At 42.4% G+C, this 22,348-nt stretch overlaps 2 protein-coding genes across 8 annotated transcripts in view; one reads left to right on the top strand and one right to left on the bottom strand.

Annotated features, from left to right (window-relative positions):
* Positions 1-22,348, bottom strand: part of CHST11 (carbohydrate sulfotransferase 11) — a 157,553-nt gene that overhangs the window by 5,562 nt on the left and 129,643 nt on the right. The window lies entirely within an intron of this gene.
* The window catches only part of SLC41A2 (solute carrier family 41 member 2), a 93,165-nt gene that overhangs the window by 61,562 nt on the left and 9,255 nt on the right, over positions 1-22,348 (top strand). The window contains exons 11-12 of one of the 3 annotated variants that reach the window (XR_003382005.2): positions 7,801-8,291; positions 17,428-17,676. Coding sequence is in view for 2 of the 3 variants with exons in the window: in XM_026797816.2 (XP_026653617.1) it covers positions 7,801-7,848 (48 nt within the window). In the remaining variant the exon portion in view is untranslated. Of the gene's footprint in view, positions 1-56; positions 7,388-7,800; positions 12,555-17,427; positions 17,677-22,348 lie in introns of those variants that run through there. The other 2 variants (XM_026797816.2, XM_026797817.2) reach the window with 2 other exon arrangements.

Genomic DNA, 22,348 nt, shown 5'->3' with positions numbered 1-22,348 from the left:
CCCCTGAAAGGATTGACGCCAGAGATGCTCTTAATAATGTTTTTGTTTTCCTGCAGAAGTTGTAAAGGGGGACAGAGAAGAAGCGCGTGTCAAGATCAAAGTTTTCCTTCCTTTTCTGATGCAGTAACTGAGTTGAACAGTGAAGCGACATGAGCAGTGGGCGACTTCTAAGCTCAGTGGCATTAAAAGAAGAAAAATAAAAAAGTAGTCTGGGGACACTCTGATCGCAGAAGCTTCTCATCTCTATCAGTCTCAAAGTAACAGCAAGGGAGGAAAGTCCAATACACTCTGCCCTCTGTTCAGTGGAAGGTGGGGGGGTGTGTGCAGGGAGGGCAGGAGGGTGTTTTGTGGAGAGCACTAGAGAATATGCTGACCAGAAATGCATACGCTGACCAGCTGGCCGTCATCAACCCATTACAGGCAAAGGTTATTCAAGGTAAACCAGAGTAATGAGATGGGAGGTATTTCCTTCTGGTTACTTAGGCACAGCAGGATAAAGTAATCTTTGAAGACCTTTCCAAGCTTGATGGCCAAGCAGCAAGTACAGATTTAAACACAGGGAATTTTAAAAAAAAAATTTTTTCTGAATATAGTAGTCTACTGAAAACTAGGTGCAGACATCAAGTCAATTCATAGGTACCTGCACTGAAAGCAGTTTTTTAATAGAAGTATGGAAATACTGAAATGTAACTCAAAAAGTCCATTAATTAGGTTCTGTCTCACTATGAAAATTATGGTGGAAACCCTCCACATTTACCAGGCAGGATTTTGTTTATTTCTATTGCATCGCCTGCAGCTAGTTCTGTATTACTGTGACCAGGCTCACAACCAGCCTATGCTGGGACTGCTAACATGACACTTGATCATGGCAGACTGAAGGGCAAAATTATCCAAATTAATTTAGCAAGGAATAAAGAGGATAAATATCGTGAATGGCATTTGCAGGCCCATTCCTTGCTAAATTGTTTTTTCTCTTCAATTTTGCCTTAACAAAGACTTTGCATCTGCCTTTAATTCTTCAGTTACATTCATATTTGGAGGTTTGGTTTGTGTCCTATGCTAGAACTGTACTAGTTGCTGCAGAGCTCCCCTCATCTGTGGTCCATCAACTAAAAACCAGCTGACACCTAGCTGGGTCTGTCCAGAACTGATAAAACCAGAGCTCATGTCCACCAAATTCTTCTTAACAGTATTTGTTCAGAAGAAGTGTGTATAGCAGCCTCAAAATCCACAGAAAGAAAGGTCTTCAAGTGAGAACTGTCAGACAGACAAACTATAGGTGGCACTAACGGTCCTGGTTGTGTGACATCAAGAGAGTCAGTTGTCTGAAATCTCAATTATTATCAGCTCTCCTTCCCCCAGCCCATCAATTACACCATCTCAGTTCGAGGAGGTGTTAGTTATTCAAGATACAAAATGTTTTTTAGTATTACTTTTGTTTTACCAGATGCTAAAAGGGTGGGGAATTTTTGAGCATGAGGTTACATGCAAGCATGTTTTCAATTCTGTTTTCACATGAAAGGTGTGAATAAGATTCTTGAAACCTTGATGGAGAGCCTTGAAGTTACAAACATGGTTTAGACTATTTTAAGACTTGGCTTTTACAGTTTGCATCCATAACTACCCTACTTAGTGTACATATGTGCTATACACCAAGTTCTAGATTGTATTCTTCAAAATGTTCAGCATTAGACAATAATGGGGACCAACAATTTTTCATACTTGACAGTCCAAGCATTTCTCAAATCATCACAAATAATTATTACTCTGCGCAGATTTATACAGATGACAGTCAGACAATTGTAGCTGTGCAAGTCTAAACACTGTATATAAAAGAACAATTGCATTTTCAATAAAGGGATTTTATTAAACTGACCTGAACTGCAGCATTTTTTTAAAGTAATAGCTTTGCAACTTTTCATACTTTGATTTACTTCACATTTCACGGCATATTAATTTTGACTTTACTTTTTCAAAATGTTTGAGCACTCAAATGAGGAGCATACCAAAAATTAATATTCAGAGAAAGAATATTGTGTGTCCTGAAGATGGAAATGCTTAACATCTTCCCTGAAAACCTGGGGACAGACAAACTGGAATATGAATTTGCTCCGAAAATGTCTCTATAGAGTGACTGGATAATAGAAGATAAAACCAATATTAACTTAGGAGCATTTTTACCAAGTGAGAACATTTTAGAAGCAAATTATATCCTCTGAAGGAAACTCTTGAAATATTACAAAGCTTTATTATTTTCTCCATTTCATGCATTGAACCTAGTGACCTACGGAGAAGATTAGGCTGAATACTCATTATTTTTTCAATTCTTTGTATTGCAAACCAAGATAACCTCAGTTGCCATAGCAGAGAATGCACCAGGGCTATGAAAAGAAGGATCAAAACTCTTGAAAATAAAACAGTCATACAGAGTGGTTGCTAAAACTGTATTGCCAAAAATCACAAATTGCTTCATACATTCCCTCCTTCTTCTTCTATGCACGTCTCCAACTTTGTCCCTGTGTGTCTGTGTGCACTCAGAGAAGGGCACAGCAGAGAAGAGTGAGACAATTCAGCATTACTGTGGGGACTACAATGATTTAATTAAACCCCAAACCCACATCAACTTTGGCCTTCACTCTTCTTTGACCAGGTGCTAGACAAGTACTAATTGGGTGCTAGGAAAAAAACAATACTGAACTGGGCAAAACCTGGCAACAGACACACATGCAGGCACAGATGCTGGTACTATTCTGGGACAATTTCAAAAATAGGTCATTAAGTATTGGCCTTTTCATCTTGGACAGAAAGTTAAGTACCACAGAGAGGCTAAATGATGCAAAGTCTTGAAAAATCAGAGACTGACAACAAATGGCACAGCTGTATAGAAAACCAGCTTTTTAATTAGGCTAAAACTGTCACACAACATACTGATCCAGGAAAAAAAGAACCTGCTCCCTTCCAATACCACCTTCTCTTGTATAATCCCATACATCTTCGGAAGCCTGTCCATTCCCATTCTCCCTAATAGGAACTATTTGGTATCATTACTCATACCACACACAGGGTTTGGGGCTAATAAGATAAATGTATACATCTTGTAAAGTATCTCCTCTGAACAAGGAGAGGGAAAAGCTGGAAGTCCCAAGGAAAATCATGCATAAAGGCCTATGGCCTGGCCATATCGAGGGTGAAGGATGTGCTGACATGCATGTTGCTGTTCTGAAGCTCTGGGGAAATATTCTAAAGACAGGGCAGGAAAAACCTGAAGTGACTGAGTTTAAGTGCAATACATGTAAGAGGTAAGAAATCTTCACAGAGGGCTGGAGAAGTCTTGAACTGGGAACACCTGAAGCAAGCAATCTTCATGCTGGTGGGCTTATTGGGATTTAATGTATTGGAGATGAGTTTGGAGCTTCGTGTTGCTTGTACAAAGAGCACTTTGCATTGTCCTTCCAGCAGCCAAACAAAAGGAGGGGGAGAAGGCGAATAGATGATCAATCCTTTTTTGTTGTTCTCTCACAAGAAGAAATGGATGAAACCCCAGGCTGGGACCTCAGCAGCCATGGTGGGGTGAGGGTGATGGAGTTGTGCTGCTTTCCCATGGCAGAGGCTCTGTGGTGGGACCTGACCTCTCTGCACCACTGCCACAGCTGCTCGCCACTGCTCTGGCATGAAAGGATGGCGTGTGATGAATCTCTTTGCTCCTGGCTCATTCTGTAATGCAGCAATAAATCACTTTTTGCATGAAAAAGCTAAAAGGTCTGGTTATTGTATGAGTTTAATTTTAAAATGAAAACTCTCTGCCCTTTCCCCTCCAACACAAGCACATCGACAGATGTTCACACTTGTGATGGCTGGGGCTGAGCTCGTGCTCTCCAGACCTGTGTGTGGAACCTGTAATACACAGGGACACAACCACTGTCCTTCTAACCCTCCTTTCCCAAGGAAAACTACTGTTGTCCACAGGTGCTTGGGAAAGGGCCAGGCTTGCAGAACTGTCTCCAAGTCAGCAGGGGCAGCAAACAGGGTCAAAAAGGCTACCACTTCCTATCTCACAACTGCCAGGTTACTGTTGGGGCATAGATGAAACATTAACCTGGTACAACCCAAACTCAGGGACAAGCACATGGGTTGGGAAGCTCAAAGCCAAGTGAGTGACCTATAGCTGCTGCACTCTGCTGTTACATCTTTACTGTGGGAGCTGTAGATATGATTTTCAAGGAAAGGCTTCAGAATTGGTTAGGAAAAGGCATGCCATGGACATCAGCACATGATGCACAAGGAGGAGCCCTGGGCTGGGCACACATGGAGTCAGCCAGGGTGGAGCTGGGAGTAGCCCTTAAAAAACAGAGTAAGAAACAACATTTTAACATAGCTGACATCTTGGAGACAATGGAAAAACTGACATTTGTTTCTGTGTTGCAAGGAGTTGTGGTGACCGGGGTGAGATAAACTGGGTGGAGTGAGGAAACAGGATAGAGTAGATACGTAAATACAAAAATACATAAGAAATTCCACAAGGAGGAAAAGAATAATTTGGACTCAGTCTGGTTAGGACAAGTAATAACAGAGCTAAACAAGAGCGACTCAGATACAGGACAGATGCTAACAGAAAGGTAAGATACATCTGTGCTGAAACAGAATGAGGAATGTCCAGCATTGGGAACATCCATCTGCCCAGAAAAAGGGAAAAGGACTCGAATTATCTCACCACACAGGCAGGTGTTTTCTAGCAGGTCCGTCATGCTTTGCAAATGTGGGATGGTGACTTCTGTAAGCTAAGCTCACTATCATAAATCTCAGTATTCCACACACTCCAGGAACAAGGCTTTTGGCAAACATTGCAGACCCATACAGGCAGGAGCCAGTCAGTGCTGTGAATGAAACACCCCTGAGGAAAAGGCAATATCATCCACCTCCAGGATGGGCTGAGACCAGACGGGAGCTCACACAGAAATTGTGTGAAACCCTGCACAGGACGTGGGGAGGAGATACAGGAGGTCTGAATGCCTGGAGTTGCCTGGGACATATGTGCCCTGCTCCCCTCAGCAGCTCTGACCTGGCAGCCAACATTTATGGCTTTCTTAGTAACACAAATCCTCCTCTTTTACCTCTGGGTTGCAGTTCAGGTGTCACACAGTCAAGTAGAAATAATTTTTTTTTTTTTCCTCAGCAGGATATCTGCTATTTTAAGTGAATACAATTTACTCAGTCCCATGCTAAATCAGCGTAATATGTTTCCAATTTTTAACTCAGTGTGCAGCACACCCAGAGCTTTTGAAACCGAAATAGGAGAAACGGAGAGAGTTGCTGCATAGCTGGTTTCCTTACATAGAATTCATGGGCTTTAGCAACCCCCTCGAGGAGAGGGGAACCCTGCAATTATGTGTTTAGTGTGTTTAGTTCCCCAGTCCAAGCAGGCCTTTGGTTGGGACAATGGGACACTGTGGGATGTCCCTTCCCACAGTGATATTGTGATTACGGTAGCTCCTCAGAATTATATTTGGCCTCATGGTAGCATGTATCCTACAAAGGCGGCTGCTATGAGGGTTAGGAGGAGGATGACTCCAATGTTCCAGGTTTCTTTGTTTAGGTATGAGCCGTAGTAAAGTCCTTGGCCGATGTATAGGTAGATGCAGATGAAGAAGAAAGAGGCTCCGTTTGCATGGAGGTTATGGATGAGTCAGCCGAATTGTACGACTCGGCATATGTGAGCAACAGAGGAGAAGGCCAGATTGGTGTCTGCTGAGTAGTGCATAGCTAGCAGAAGGCCTGTGACGATTTCGGTAATTAAGCAAACGCCCAGTAGGGACCTGAAGTTTCATCATGTTGAGATGTTTGATGGTGCTGGGAGGTCGATTAGGGCATTGATGATTTTGAGGATTTGCTGGTTTTTACGAAGGTTGAGGGCCATTGGTTGTTTCTGTATGAGGATGCGAGGATGATGAGAATATCTCTGAGCTGGTCAGGTGAATGCTACTCCTGTGGGTCAGGGATGCAGGTTCAGGCCTTCACTAAGAAATGCTGTACTGTTATTTTTAAGGTAAGAGGCTGGAAGTAGAAATGCTGATGCCTGCCATGTGTAACCTTGCTGTAAGGTCTACCCTGTGAGCCCTGCTTCTGTCTAACTGGATGGTGCCAAGGTCCAGAGAAGACAGGGAGGAGAGCTAATTTCACCGTCCCAGAAGGTCAATGTCAGAAACAAGAACAGATTGCATCTCCTATCTCAATATGGCTCTTTTTTCTTGTAATGATCTGGATGAATTCATCCTGGCACAGACTGGCAAAACACCTAAACCCTTTGGGTAATGATTTTCTTCTCCTTGATTAAACTATCACAAATTAACGTTAAGTTTATTTTACTTTCTCTTAGTAAGGTTATATTGTGCTCAGACTACACCTTGCTAAGGTAACTTTTTCTGGCATTGTTGACTGTGCTGCTCAGTAATGCTCACAGAAAGTGACTAACCAGGGTTGCTCATTCTCCATGGCCTTAATTACAGTTAACTGGAAACTTTTCACCTTTCTGCTGCTGTTCAAAAAGAATTAGATGACCTCCTGCTTGAAAAAACAAAAGGCCTCTTATACTAAAATGCTAGGATTCATTTATAATCTTAATTACAACAGGCTTCCCAGGAAACTTTCCTGCTGCAGAATGTAGCACAGAAATTACAGGTTAGCACAAAAAGCCTGCCTCATCAATGGCTTCCTAAGTCTGATTTATTCTTTATTGAGATAAACACCAGTGACTCCAATCCTGAGGGATGCTCAGTCCCAAACAAGCCAGCCAGCAGTCCTTTAGCCCAACTATAATTCTGTCACGATTAGGCCCAAAGGAATATCAAGACAAAAGTCAGAAAATGAACCATAACACAGAAGAGGAAATAATTTGCTTTTTCAATGTTTTCTGTTTCTGTTGAAACCCTCAGCTGTTTCAGTCTTTGTACACCAAAACAAACCCACTCCCATAGCCAACCACAAGTTATTCTACCCCAGGTTGGCTGGGAGGCAAAGAGCACATCCATAAGTCTGCTTTCCCTGTTGGTCCCTGACACCTCTTCCCAAATGCCAACATGCTCCACCCACTGTGTCTGCTCTACACAGACAACATCCAACATTCTCTGGATCCAACCACCAGGGCTTTGCTGGAAAATTCCAGTCCTCCTGGGTTCCTCAGCACAGAAATAAAAGAACAGAAAATGCACCTAGGTAATCTTCCTTAAAGATTGGTTCCATTTTTGCTACATTAATTCTTCTTATGTCAGAGCATGAGGATAATGTTAAAAGTTGCTTTTGTCAGCCATTCAAGACAACTGGAAGGTACGAATATTAGTATGATGCCTTATTCATTTTCCTCTAACACCTCTACAGCTGTGTTTACTGTGATTTCTAAGAGTTCTCTGTCTCATCTAATAACAGATCTATTTATGGACTGCGTACTAAATGTCGTTTTACAATAAAAGAACAAATTCTTAGCGTTTCTTTAAATGGCAGTTATTTTTTTCAAACTGTTACCTCAACTACAGTCTGAAAGAAATTGCACATCATCTTCTTTTCCTTTTTTAAAATGCTCATTCTTTTAAAAATCCCCAAAGAAAATGAGCAGAAAAGGTCCCTCTGAGCTCAGGCTTCTGGGATCCTTCTCTGGCTGCAGCCAAGTGCTGTCTCCTCGCCCTCTGCTCCTTTCAGAGATCCTGAAGGCATGCCAGCCTCTCATCAGTTCCATCTCTATCTAGCGAAAGGGCTGGCTCCCTCTTCCTTGCTCTTATACCCTTGTCATCTGTTTTATCCCACCTGCAGTTAAAGCATGCCAGCAAAGATGGGAAGAAAACAGAGCTCCAGGACTGAGTTTTCAGCCAGCTCTCGCTCTGCATGCAAAGCCCCCTGGAGCAGGTCCCTGCGTCCCTTGAGCTAACAAGCCTACAGCACCAGGCAGGGACCTTGGCGAGCGCGGAGGACATGGAAAGATCGGGAAGCTCCCCCCTGTCCCTGAGCAGCGAGGCAACACGGAGAGCTGCCAACCCGCAGCCCGAAGAGACGTGGTCCGACAGCCAGCAGTGAGTTGAAGCATTCAGCTGCAGGGCGAGCGGAGCCAAGAGTGTGTGCTCCGTGAGGCTCTGTGGCAAAGCGCCCATGTGCTCCATGGAACCATGCCTGCTGCTGCTTTGGGGAAAAGGGCAGCTCTGTCCCACACACAGCCTGGCCTGTTCTGCCTTCGCAGGCTCCTTGGTGGCACAGGGTGAGCTTGGCCTGCAGCTGCTCACAGCGGCGTCAGCTCCATCTCAGCTCAGGTAGGACACAGAGTCTGGCAGTTCACATTCACTGTGCCTCTTGTTGTTGTTGTCAGCTACCCCTGACTTCTGCTTGCCCACCCTTACCAGTCTGTTATGGTTCCCAGGACTTTTGCTTTCATAAGCTGCTTATTTTCTCTTTGATGAACAACAATGCCAAGTTAGGAAGGAATGCATGCATCTCCCTCAGCACATACCTATGGATACTAGTATATGCATCCCTACCCACATCCCAAGCAGTAAGCACCCAGATGGCACAAGCAATTATGTGGGTCACAGACCAGGGCTGATGAATGCTCCCAGGCTGTCCTGAAGCACTGAAACACATTCTGATGTATAAATAGGTAGGATTGAAAAATTCAGTGGCAAAGTGGAGGGAAAAACACACTTGTCACTGATTTTTCTTAGTAGGGTGGTGTGAGAAGCATCCATGGTGCCTACTCAGTCAGTACCTGAAACTGCTGCCACCTCCCTGATGATTTCAGTCAAGCCATCAGCAGAGATGTCTGATGGCTCCTGAGAAATACTGGCAGTAGATTATGTTCTGGTGTACTGAATAGAGGTTGTCCTTCTCCAGAGCTGCCAGGTGACATAGACTTCACCAGCAGAGAAAAGTGACAAGTTCACATAATGTAGGAAGAACTGATATTCCTGACAGAAGTAGTTTAAATTACAGTTTCTTGCTAAGAGAACTGTCATTTTAGACACTCGCAGGAGCTTTCACCCACTGGATCCATGAATGAAAAGCTCAAAGTTTCTCCTCCAACCCACAGCATTGCCTGCTGCAGGACCTGTCTTCCCAAGGCAGGGAGAGCTGCCAATGCTCCGTGCCCTTCAGCTGATAGGGATGCTTCCATGGCACAAATGTCTCCACAAACACTCTGATAATGAACAGTGGATTTTCCTCTTTGAACGTATCCTGTCTTTTATGAGATATGTCAGCACAGCTGACCTAGGGATTAACAAGGACATCCAAACTGCTTTCAACCATCTTAGTTTTGCATTTCAAATATAAAACTGATTTCATGAAAGTCTGTTTATCATATTGTTTCTAAATTCCTTCTGATGGTTGATCCTAGCTGGAGCACGTCACTGCATGAAGGCCCACTTGTAAGGACCATACTTAAACACTTTTGATCTGGTGTTTGCAACTTTATATCCAATCCTGCAATCTATCCCATGTGTATCTTCCGCTGATGTGTATCCCAGCCAGCACGATCAGGGAAGTCTCACAAAGCCTCTTCCCAACTTCTCCCGTTTTTAGAGATACTCGCTTCCTGCTTCATGACCTAACTTTATCTCTGGCTTTGTTTAAAAAAACTTTGTTCACAGGGGAAAGCAGTACATAGGATTCACTGCTTCCAGGAACAAACTGCAATTTCATTCAATTTATTCTGCTTTCCCAGGCACTGTCTTACTCCAGCTCTCCCATCACCTCTCTTTATGCACCTGCAATTCCAAGACCATAACTTCAGTCCTTCTCCCCAGAGCCCTTCAGAAGTGGTTATGGCCTCTTAACTCATCAACACCACCATGTCCACTCAACCCCTGGCTAATGCGATAGAGGGTCAAAGGTAATCCCAGTTATTTTAAAGTTAGCACTAACTCTTCCTTCCACCTGAGCTTCTTTTCCACTTCTGCTTCTCACTGCTCTTCCCTCTCTTTCCTTGACTGTTCTCCATTTAACAACCCCTTTTGCAAGCTGCCCTTAACATCACTGGAGCTCAAGTTAATCTTTCAAACCCATGGAAGGCCTGGGAGAAGAGCAGGGGAGATGCAAATGTTTTCAAAGGAAGACACGGATGTTAAACAGGATGAGTAGAAGGCTGCCCCAAAACACAGGTATTCTTAGGAGACTGAGATAAAGCAACTACCATACCCTGCTACTTTAAACCTGATGCAGAACATCTGCTCCTGTTTTGCTTTTCATGATTCATGCCCTCTTGTCTGCAACTCTGGAGAGAGAAGGACCACCTAAGCAGAGACAAACTGCTGGTTCAGTCGACTTTTTCCAGGAGGAGAAAACACTTGCCAAGATAACCTGAACTACTCAACAGACAGCTAAGCTATGAAGAGCCTGCACATAAGTGTAACAATACTTTTTGTTCCATCTTCATCCGTTGTAGACAGGACTGTGCCCTCCCATCCTCTGGACCCTGCTTAGTTTTTGGGGATCAACTGAGATCAGTAAATCTCAGGGCCACAACTGCTGCCTCAAAGTGCAGCTTGTCAGAAGTACTATGAGATCTCTCAGCTTCCTGTGGTGAGCAGTGGAGCAGACGTGAGTCCACAAAAATATGGGCATATTTTAGCTATGACCAGCCTCTTTAGGGACTGAAGGCAACAGACATTTGTTCAATGGGAATAAATGCTTATTCCCAAATAAAGCTCAGATAAACTGCAGAGGGATCTATCTGCAGGTGCTAGTAGGATGGATAACTTCTCCTGAGGCTGCACCTGGAACCTGGAACCACTATTGCAGATCAAGGTCTGGGATAAAAATAACACTCAGTACTTATCTGGTATTTTTTCAATCTACAACCTTTAAAGCATCATCCTCACTTTCCAGACGTGAAAAGCCAGCCACAAAGAACCAGTTCAGTTTTGCTGCATTCTTCTACCATCTTCACAAGCTGAACCTTGTCCTCTTCCAACACTGTCCAAGTGCAACTGACAGGCTCGAGACACAGCAACCTAATGCTATCAGCACTTTAAATTTTTTGCCATCTTGCCTTTTTCTTAAGAAGGGAAATGGGATTTATTTTTCAGCACTGGTTCCTGGTACTTCTCTGGGAAAATTTCAGAACAAGATATATCTCCAAATATTTGTCCCCCCTGAGGTTTCTAGTCCTTTCTTCTACAGACAGGCTAAGTAAATGGTTTAAACTGGAGACTCAAGATACAGATTGAGAAACTGTGGCAGTAAAGAATGCTGGAATCAGTCGATTACAGATATTCAAAACATTCAGTTTAGGCTTACACTTTTCCCTCCTAGTCATTTCTTCTCTGAACAGCATTGGGGAGATTCACTTTTGGATGTAAATTCCATAGCAACTCAGTGTCTACAAGAAATCAGTAACAGACATTTGGCACTGCCCATTCCAAAAATTTAGCATGGTCTGCAGTAATGCATTTAGCTTTCTGTTTATCAAAACAACTATCTTAAATGCCACTGAGATCTCACAGAAAATCATCAGAGTTAAGTACAGTCAGAGTACTCCAAGACATACCAGAATTTTAAAAAATCACTTGAAGTACAAAATAGAAGAGTTGCATGTGTTGGTCTCATTTTTGATTTAATAGTAAGAGTTTTCTACAGCCCCAAAAATCAACCTGTATGTTACTGAAAAGGAAAACCAAACCATAAAGTTTACTGATCTATAAAGCCCACAGCTAAAAAAAGAAATTAGATTTTTTTATTTTTTTTAAATACTGGTTCAGTGCAGACAAGAGAAAGGTGAGAAGCAAACAGTTTATCTGGAATAGGTGGACAATATTAAGCCAACCAGTCCAATTTGGAGAAGTAGCATCAAGAAGCTGGTTAGTGGGTAGAGCTTAAATGAAGTACTACAGATCTACCTACCTGTTTGAGCCAACCACAACTTACTCATTGGTACTAAAAATAACTAGAAACACAGCAGAGAAGATGAAGGAAAATGTGAAAGAAAGTAAGCAGTCGGAGCAATTCCATTAAAAAACTTCCAAACAGTAACAAAACCACAGCCTGCCTGGGAACAGCCCTCTGGGTGTGAATGGCATCTGCTAAAGCAGCCTGGTATGTCCACATCAGTGCAAAGACAAATGAATGGTCTAAAATGTCTATCCATGGATGACAAGAGAAAAGACAACATTGGTAAAGTTGTTCCTTCCGAGGAAGCAAGTGAAATCAGAGCCTGGCACTGGTGTTAGACAGTGAAGGGGAAGGAATACAGAGAAGGAAACAAAAATGACACTCAGTAAAAATACTGCTCCTATGTCTCTGGGCTGAAGAGCTTCCTTGGAGAAGGAAGAAAACTTGCTTTTGATGGCAGAGGATGATATGTCTCTGGGACAAGAGAGGAAAGGAAAACAGAAAAGTCTGTGATAGATAAAAACTACTAAACAAAAGAGACTACTTGGGGAATTAATCTTTATGAAATGCAAAGAAGATTGTAGTAAATAAGAGATAACACAAATTTAGTAAAAGGAGAGTTGTTCTGAATTAAAAAAAAAAAAACCACAGATGCAGAGCCTGCAATCTGGTGCTGTACTATCAAAAACCAATTCCCCCCTGTCTTAGGCAATGTCAAAACAAAACACCCCACATATAGGCCTGGTTCAAAAACTATTGAAGTTAATAAAAATTTCCTCTTGATTTCCAAATCCTTTGAAAATGTGGCTCCTTGGGGATTTCTGATGTTATTAAGAGACATTTATGAACACTATCATCCCTGAAAGAAACCCCACAGCTCACACCATATCACACAGAGATTCTGTAGGACAGAAGGGTTACTGCCAGAAGTCACCCAGCTTCTCTGCTCAGTAGAGGATGATGGCTCATCCCAAATCCTGGTGTGAGGCATTAGGGAGGGTTACCTGCAGTGTTATGGAGATGATTATTGTTGAAACTGCATATGGGAGTTACTGCACCAGTGGCTTCTTAAAACCTTTGACAATTTTCCCCCATCAGAGCTGTCAGCTAGAAAAGATGTTTTCATTTCCTGCTGCGGAATATCATAGTGTGTCATATTCAATGCATCACCTAGTCTTGTTTTTGAAGGACATTTGCATTAGGTGAGGAAAGTATTCTATAATCTTCATGCACTTCTCTGTTGAGAAACACTTCTGTTGATATTCTGCTAAAGTTAGTTTCCTTTCCCAACCCATTCCCCCTTAAATATACCCAGAAGATCATGAATGTGGAAATGTGTCAGTTAGAAAAGGCTGAATGAAAACCACTGTGATGATGTAAATTCTGAGTCTGTTGCTCTGTATGTGCATTTCTTGGAGGATGGGGCTTTCATTTTCGGTAGGGTTGTTTTTCATTTCCAAGCCATGGTTTGTTCTGGTTGATGCCCAAGAACTTGCACTAACAAAGTCTGATGGTTCTGTGAAAGGAGTATAAACACAGATGCTGATCACCGGAAAAGGCAAATCTGAAAAGGCAACTGCTCTTGGAAATACTGGCTTCTTCCTGGGCAAGAAGGGGTAAGCGTCCAAGGGGAAATGACAAGTCACAGGGAACTTCAGACCTATTAATATAATTTAGAAAGAAAAACAAAATCCACACTGGGCTATTAGCACAATCAGGTGTTAGAGTGCAGGGAAGAGGCATAAAACACTGTATTAAACTACGACAGTTTTGCTCTACCTCAGAACATAAAGTTTATTGAATGGCTCCCAGAAGAAGGAAAAATGGATTTGGCACTCAGCAATAAAGTCTATAATTACTTTTTTTATAGAAAATCCATGGACTGCGTCCAACTCCTGGCAATTTTTTATGGTGTTGACTTGTGAATGCTCTTGTCCAGTGCCACTATCAGCGGGAGCAAGACGTGCAGCTGGAAAAGGGTCCTGAGCTATCCCTTGCCAGGAGCAAAGGCAATCAAAAAGCCCACAGAGGAGCCCAGTTCTCCCTGTCATGCCATTGGAAAGGAATAGTGATGGGTCTTGTTACCTGCCCAAGGTCACCCAGCTACCTGGAGAGCAGGGCAGTGACCAGCTCAGCCATACTGGAAGAGCCAAACTGGTGGATGTGTCTGTGGAAAACCTGGTGTTTGGTGACTCATGGGCTCTTGAGCATTTCTAACCATCTGGTTTCCCAGAACTGGCCAATCTGACAGCTTTGCTGCCAAATTAACAAAGTTAACAGAATGTGTGGATATGTGAGATCATGAGGATGCAGTTAGGGATGTAACACATCACTTCACAGACATGTAAAAAGCTCTGCATCTCTGAATCAGACAGGTTGGGCAGAGGTGGGATGACTAAAAAGGTTCTCTAGCATCATAAGAAAACACTTTTGGATGTTACTTACACAACAAAATTTTATGTTCAAGGTTGCCTGAGTAATTAGATAGGTAGCTCACAGCTACACAGCTACTGTGAAGAATAAAAATTACAATTTTGGATGAGAAATTTATAGATGTATTTTTTAAATACACATGCTGACACCCTTGTTTTACTTTTTTTAATGGCCCTGCCTTCTGTGCATTCATGACCTTCCTGAACCTTGAGTGAAGTTTACAAGGACTTGTAAATCAGTGCCTCTTCTAGACATTTAAATAGCAAGTGATTAAAACTAAAAAAGAAACAGCTTGACTAGTTTTGGTTGTTGTCATCAGGCATTGCTCCCTCTGCAGCTCAACAAAGCAGAGAAAATACAGATTATTCCCAGGCTCAGCTGCTTCAAGTCTGAGTCTAGGCAATATACAATTTCTCACAACTACAACCTATCTTTTATATTTAACTTAGCCAGACCAGCAGATAGAGAAAACACACACTTTGCTTAAGAGATTAAGGAAGAGCACTCAGCAGTGCTCTCACTGCTGCACACTGAAGAGGTGAACCCCCATAAAAACATGGTTAGCCCAAGCCCATCTGTCATGCAGTCATAAAGCAGCAGCCTTTCACTGGGGACACTTGTGAACAAGCAGACAGTCTATGTAGGAGCATGGGCAGTCTCCAGAATTACAAACTCTCAGGCTCACTGTGAAGCATGCAAACATTATCATGTGAAGCATGCAAACATTATGCCCAATAAATGTGAAACTTGGCCATGCTGAGTCTGTGGCGGGGCCAAGCCACATACGCTCAACAGTGTCCTGGTCTCCTGTCATCAGCTTTACTGCAAGCAGTAAATATACCAAAATAACAAGATAGTCAAAGTAAAGCTTTCCCAGTTTCTTGTCCAACATTTCCCTTTCTGTATCACACTTTTCAATTTTCTTATTGAGTTCAGTGCTCAGTGAAAAATGTGCCATCAACAAGGCTGGAATTAAGCACAGCATAAATTTCTACCATGTCCACATTTCACTGCAAGAAGACTGTGGACTGGATCATGTGCCTTATGAAAATTAATTTCAAGCCTGTCAGTCACTTCAAGGAATTAATAATTTCCTCCACTGTGTTTGTGCTATGTCCAGAACCATGAAGGGCTGATTGCTAGCTGAGACCAGTAAGTGCTGTTCCAATAAATAGTAAAAATAATGGAGAAACTAAGCAGACCCAAATTAAAAGGCAAAGAAAATGAGAAACAGTGAGAACATAGACAAATAACATTAACATACTTTGCTGCTTTATGGCAAAGTTCTTGTCATTACAAAGCCAGTTGTAAGAGGTTTTCTTTCTAATGCCTTAGGGTAGAGCATCAACAGCAGTTCCAGAAGAAAGCACCACTTTGTATAATGAGGGAATGTACAAAAATTTTTTGTAAAAAACAAAACCACAAAGCGGAAAATCTGTTAGTGTTTCCACACTCTATGCCTCTGCAGGGCTGCTCTGTTTCATCAGTCTCAAATTATGGAAACTCTCCAGCAGTTATGAAAATATCTACCTGAGAAAATTATGAGAATTCTTGCAGGATGCAATGCACCCTGCTGAGGCTCAGCGAATGGCCCACTGACACAAGGGAGATTTATATTATGAGGACAGCTGCCCACGGGTTTTATTATTAAGCTTCACAGCCAAGTTTTCACACAGAAGGAATTGAAACAAAAAGAAAAAAAAAGACAAAAGAAAGTATTTTGATATCCTAAGCATGAGTCAAGTCCTCAAAGTGTACACAGTGATGTGACTGAGAACTGCAAACAGATGAGAAGAGTCTGATGTCTAGATCAACACACTGACAGTACTCTGCAGGTGCCTTCTCTGATGCTGGGGTTTGTTTTAAGATCTCTCACTTTGAAGAACATAAGAGAGACATCGAGGGTTGGTAAGTTCTGACCTGAAGACATTTTCCCAACATTACAGGTCATTGTTTCCTGCCTCTGCAGACACCAGAAGCCAATGGGACATTCATGCCAAGGCAGCTATTTCATGCTCTGAGTAACATTCCAATTTCTGTTACCAGATTTTTGGAACAGCAAGTTCTTATTTTGGGCAAATCCCATGTGAAAGGCATGCTTCAGTAGACAGATGGATATCCTCAGTTTATTGATATAGCATAACTATTCTTAGATGCACAAACAGCTACCGTCTTGTGCTTCGTATGTTAAAACTAGTATTGCAGAATCCTGTTAATGCAATAGAGCAATACAGATATTGCAAGGGAAAGAGGAATGCTCTTATCTCAATACTCTAATTTTGATCAAAAAGATTAGCTGCTTTACACTTCATGGTTCAGATGAACTGCAGTGTAAGTGGCTGGGAGACTTTATCATAGGTAAGAGGAAGAGGTGCCTCCAATGGAAATTTCTGTATTACACAATCACATCGTCTGGGGGTGCATGCAAATGTGTGGGAATGCCCAGGCAGAAGTTTATGGGCTGATCTATGGAGAATCAGAACAAAAACCTTCCTGTTTCTACCAGTGATTTATACCGGGCTGCAGCAGGCTGACATTTTTTTTGTATGCATAGACTCTGGGAATCTGAGCACAAAATTTCTGCTTTCAGATCCATAATGCCCAGAGGATCAGGTAATGTCAATGAAATTCCCTCTTGAGGACCAAATAAAACATGAGAGAGAAAGATGGGTACAGAGACCTGAGAGAGAAATTCTTGCCCTGCAGTTGGAAAGGCTGTTTTCTGGATGGTGCTCAGGAAAATGCCTGGCTCATGCCACTGTCAGTCACTGCACAACAGAGGCACTGGGTTTCCACTACCTTGGACCTTTTTCCAGCCATATGTATGAAGAGGATCAGATTAAAATTTCCAGGCCTTCAGGCAGGCAGCCCAGCACACAACTGGGACTTGCACCAGAGGCAGGGTTACGCCCTATTTTCAAGCCCCAGTTGGGTGTGACATTGAGCAATCAGGGAAAGGTGTCCCTGCTCATTGTAAGGGGGTGGAACTAGGTGATCTGCAAGGTCTCATCCAGCCAAAATCATTCTATGATTCTATGAATAGTGACCTGCATTACAGCAGGCCGCATGGACATATTCCATGTTCATCTCTCAGACATGATGTGTTTGTTTGTTTGTTTGTTGGTTTGTCAGGCCCACCAGATGGAGAATCACATAACAAAACTACTCTGCAATGTGATAGCAGCATTTCTCTTCCTGTCGAGAACCACAGAATAGACAGGGGAAACAGCAGGACCTGGACGATGGAAAATAAGGTTTCCTGACCCCTGGGCATCCCTACCTTGACCCTGGATTGACTGTGCATGAGCAAGAGAAGAGCCCATAATAGTTGCTACCTCGTCATCATCATCTACATCATCAGACCCAGCTGGGCATGCTGAGGTTGGTCACATCTTTTGAACCCCTTTAAGGGTGGCAACTCCACCGCTTTTCCAAGCAGACTGTTCCAACGCCTGACAACACTTTCAGTAAAGACATTTCTCCCACTATCTTATCTAAAACTCACTTGACACAACTTGAGGCCATTTCCTCTTGTCCTGTTACTGGGAGAAGAGACTCACTCCCCACCTGGCTACAACCTCTTGTCAGGTACTTGTGGAGAATAAGAAGGTTCCCTGTCTGCCTCCTTTTCTTCAAGCTAAACAACCCCAGCTCCCTCAGATGCTCCCCACAGGACTTATGCTCTAAAAAGTACACATATTGCCCCAAATACGTATGAAAACAAAAAAAAAACAAAATTCACCAGGCTTTTTTTCCTAAGCAAAATTCACTTTATGAAAATTCTATGAGTGATTTCAGTTGAAAATAACAGGCCTAGTGCAAAGCCCCTTTAAGATTTTACCCTGCTGCAAATCCCACAGCCTGGACATACTGTCAAACTGTGCAAACGTTACCACGCATTACTGCTCTGTGGGTTAATAGTGTTCAGCATTGGCCTGAGCTCTGCTCCCACCAAAGTCATGCCAATGAGATTAACTCCTCACTTCAGTGGGGAATTAATTATTATAATGGTGAGTGCTGGTTGAAAAATCTCACTTCTTTTGCATTGTAGGCTGTTTGGTTTTTTTCCTTAATTTTTATATTTCAATTGGGAAAGGCAAAGTTGGTAGAATTATAGAAAAAATAACAAAGAAATATTGGAGTCATGCCGCAATACCTGAATAACTGTCAAGGCTCATCTAACCATTTACTCCCCATCTAAATGGGGTCTGTAAATAAACATGTGCTGAATTTTATTTTTGCTATAATAATAAAAGCCATGGAGAGAGATTCAGGATAACATGACTCCTCACTTGACTGCACACAAACAGCATTTATTACATTCTGATGATGCATTTAGCCCTCAGAGTACAAAGAGTTTAACCTTTTTTTTTCTTTTTCTTTCTGCATCAATTTGCATGAGAAGTACAGAGCATTTAGTCTTTGAATTAATCAAAATATCTCTGGCTGCACTGAAAAAATATATTTGAATACATGAATAAATAATATATTGAGTAAAGTAATGAAACTCATTTAAAATGATGCCAAGAATGAGGTCATAGTTTTTATTAAATGTGACATTTTCCACACTGTTTACACTGTAAGAGATAACGGCCTATATATTTTAAAGTGGGTACAAACCATCAAAAATCAACTTCAGATAAAATAAAGCAGCTAAATTTTCAGCTGGCTCTGGGCTTTTAACCTGATATTCTGAAAGTCAGGTTAACATGATTCAAGATGAAACTTGGGCTAATGTGTCTAGGATGAAAATCTTCATTTAAAAAAAAAGGAACCACCTAATTGCTAGGCAGTCCTAAGGACTAAAAGTGCAACTGAAAGGTCAATCTGGCTAAAGCTGTCAGACACCTACTCTCAGATAAAAATATTTCATCTAGTACTTGCATTTCAGCAACAGACATATCATAAGCACAATATACTGATTATAAAGAAAAATGTTAAGCTCATACAAAATCCTGTTCCTGAAAGCCAGCAGAGAGTAACCAGGAACTGAACTTGTAAAGCTCTCATGAAAACCCACCAATCCACATATAAAATCTATTCACCAGCTGACATGAAGACAAGTCTATTTTACTTGGCTGCTTAAAGCCATTGCTAGTCCATAAAAGTCAGCAAACAAAAATGTGAGTGAAGCAGGTATAAGAAATGAGCTCAATTAATTTGGAAATAGAAGAGGAAGAAAGGAAGAAGAAAAGGGACACCTTAAATACTGAAATCCATGGAATAGGCCCTGTTACTGCCATCACCTCACTCACATCCCAGCAGCCTGCAGTGAGGAAGGGCTGGACACAAACAATGCATGGTAGCAGCCGGTTGCCAGATTGTTTTCATTTGCTGCAGTCTGCTCAGGGTTCATGTCAATTAGTACAGGCTAAGCAGTATTTCATTAAAAACATAATGAAAACCCTAACTCTAACACAGACTTATACAGTTGCCTATTACCACCATATTTGAGTGCTGTAATTAAAACAGACCTTCATTATGCTTCACCTCTTGTACCTGTGACCCCAAAGGCTTCATAATATTTAGCAGCTACATGAAACACCCCTTCATGATCTCTTTGTTATCACCCCCATGCTCTCAGATGGCTGACAGGATGGAGTTTCTCAGATCAAAACGATCCAACAGCATAGCAATATTTGGGGTAACTGGAAACATTTGCTCTGCCCTGCTCTTTCTTCCAAGGTAGTGGGGGGAAAGGTTACTTGACCACTGATGTGTCATATACTGTGCAGTCACAGTAAAATGGATTAAATACTGAGACCACTTGATGTAGGTAACTGACTAAGGGGATTAATATGCCAGCCTTTTTCAGCTGAAAGTGTTCCAAGTACAAAGCTACTCTATATACTGACCAGGTTGGCCAAACTCATCTCTGCACCTGAGCAATGGTCTGCCATGTCCATCCCTGTGGCCAGTGCCATGCAGTCCTCTCCTAGTCAGTCCCTGGACGTGGTTTGCCCACCCTGGACCATCTGCATGGTCTGGACACAGCAGTCCTGATCAGGAGGTGAGGCAGCTGAGCTGCAGGAAAGCAATCTGTGCCCTGGCAGCTCATCTCTGGGCCAGAGAGCAGACTGGCTCTCTTTGCCTGCTGTTGAATTTCAAGCTTTTTGTTCACTCTAAAAAGTAAAATGTTTTGATTTATACTCTGATACGCTTTTGAGTTTAAAAGCCTTTTTGGTCTTTTGGTTTGCAGTAAGTAGAATACTTGATGTTGCCAATCAATTTAACCTTTTCATTGAAACCTTTATAAATCTAATGCATCCCAATGCACTCGATTTTCCTGTATGGTGGAGTTATTTGGCTAAAGCAACACTCACAAAGCACAATGCAAGCAGTAATCTTGGGAAGTCATAAGGATTAGTGATGGAACGATCTGCAATGTGGCTGGCCCATGGAACATGCAGAGAAAGAGCTCAAAGTCCTTATCTGGCTATACATAAATCTTCCTCATCAACAAGAAATTATTCATTTAGTCCCACAATAACTCAAGTTGAAGGCTGCCTTTAGGTTGTGGAAACCCTTCTCCATCTAGAAGTGCTGAGGCCCAGCAAGCCCTCCCTCCACAGCAGGCCTGAGAGGAGCTTCCAGTGGTAGGAATGCACAAGTGGTTTCCACTGCTCTGCTCAGGTATTTCAGCAGCAGAGGAAGTAGGTGGAAGAGGAGTTTGGGAGACATTCTTGGCAAACTGGTGAGGCACTGAACACAGGAACAGCATGATTTATGGACCCATGGGAGCAATCCAGGTTGCAAGTCAGTGCCAATTACACTGCTATGAATGGTGACAAAGAAGTCACAGAAGCAGGACAGAAGTGCTTTCTCAGTTCCAGCCAGTTAACCCTGGCACACCACAGACGGCAAATCTCAATGATTTCTCCAAAGTCATTTTATTAAACCCCTGCCTTTAGGAATAATTAGGTAAATGAGGTGAATGAAGTACGACCTCCAATGGAAAAATCAATGCTTGCTGGATACATTTCACATATCTGGCATTAGGTAAAATAGCATTGCTTTAGGGCATCCCTCCACCCCAATCCTTCCTTTTCAGTCTGAAAAATTAGTACCTTATATCCCCTTTAATTAACTCTTGTTTAGCCAATAATGCCACTAACTGCCATGTCATAGCTCTTGTTTATGCCATTAGAATGATGATTTATGCTTGATACAAGCACAGAAGTCCAAAAATACATGTGCAAAACCATTCCAACAAGCACCCCTGCTCAGAGGGGACCAGGTAACTGAGACCCCAATGATGTCATTAGTATTATTAAATAATGCCCAGCTTGCTAAATGCCATCCTCTGTTACCTGACATCCCCCCTCAGATTCTCTGAGCACAAAGTGTTCACCACCCCCTTTTAGTCTCACAGGGAAGTATCCTCACTCCAGGAGTGCTTCTGACAAGAATGCAAATTCAATCCTGAATTTTTGTGAGGCCGAGGTTGGGATTGGACACTGTTGGACAGTTAGACCCCAGACATCCTGGGATTAGGTTTGAGAGCCAGTGTTAAGCCCTCTCTGCACTGACATGATGAGCTTCAGAAATTCTCATGAAGCTTCTTGACAGGGGTCCTCAGGCAACACTGCCTGGAATGCAGGTCTGTCCCTCAGGCTAAGGGTGCATGTGACTCAGTGCGAAGTTAAACAAATGAAATTAGATTTGTTGTTTTGGGGTTTTTTTTGGGTTATTTTCTCCCCACTGGTTTCTGGAAAAGCTGGAGCATGAAGATCTTCCAGGACAGGGTTTGCCAGCAAAAGATGCCACTTGGGATGTTGCCCAGGACTGGGTGGCAGAAGTCACCATATTATAGACAGTTAAAGGCAAATAAATGAAATGAAAGCAATGGAAACTATGCAAGTACAAAGATATAAAAATGAGCAGAACTGACAACCTAGAGGCACAACCCCTGCTTACAACCAGGCAACAAGACAGAGCACACCCCAGTGGTGTTGACAGAAAAGGAAATTTTCCCATCCTGGCTGCCTCCTACCAAGGTCAAAATGGACAGATGCTATGTACATTTCATGAGAAAACCAGGATTTTAATTTTT

Source organism: Zonotrichia albicollis, chromosome 4 (assembly GCF_047830755.1).
Source record: "Zonotrichia albicollis isolate bZonAlb1 chromosome 4, bZonAlb1.hap1, whole genome shotgun sequence".
Lineage (NCBI taxonomy): Eukaryota > Metazoa > Chordata > Aves > Passeriformes > Passerellidae > Zonotrichia > Zonotrichia albicollis.
This window is presented reverse-complemented; position numbering and strand designations above follow the sequence as displayed.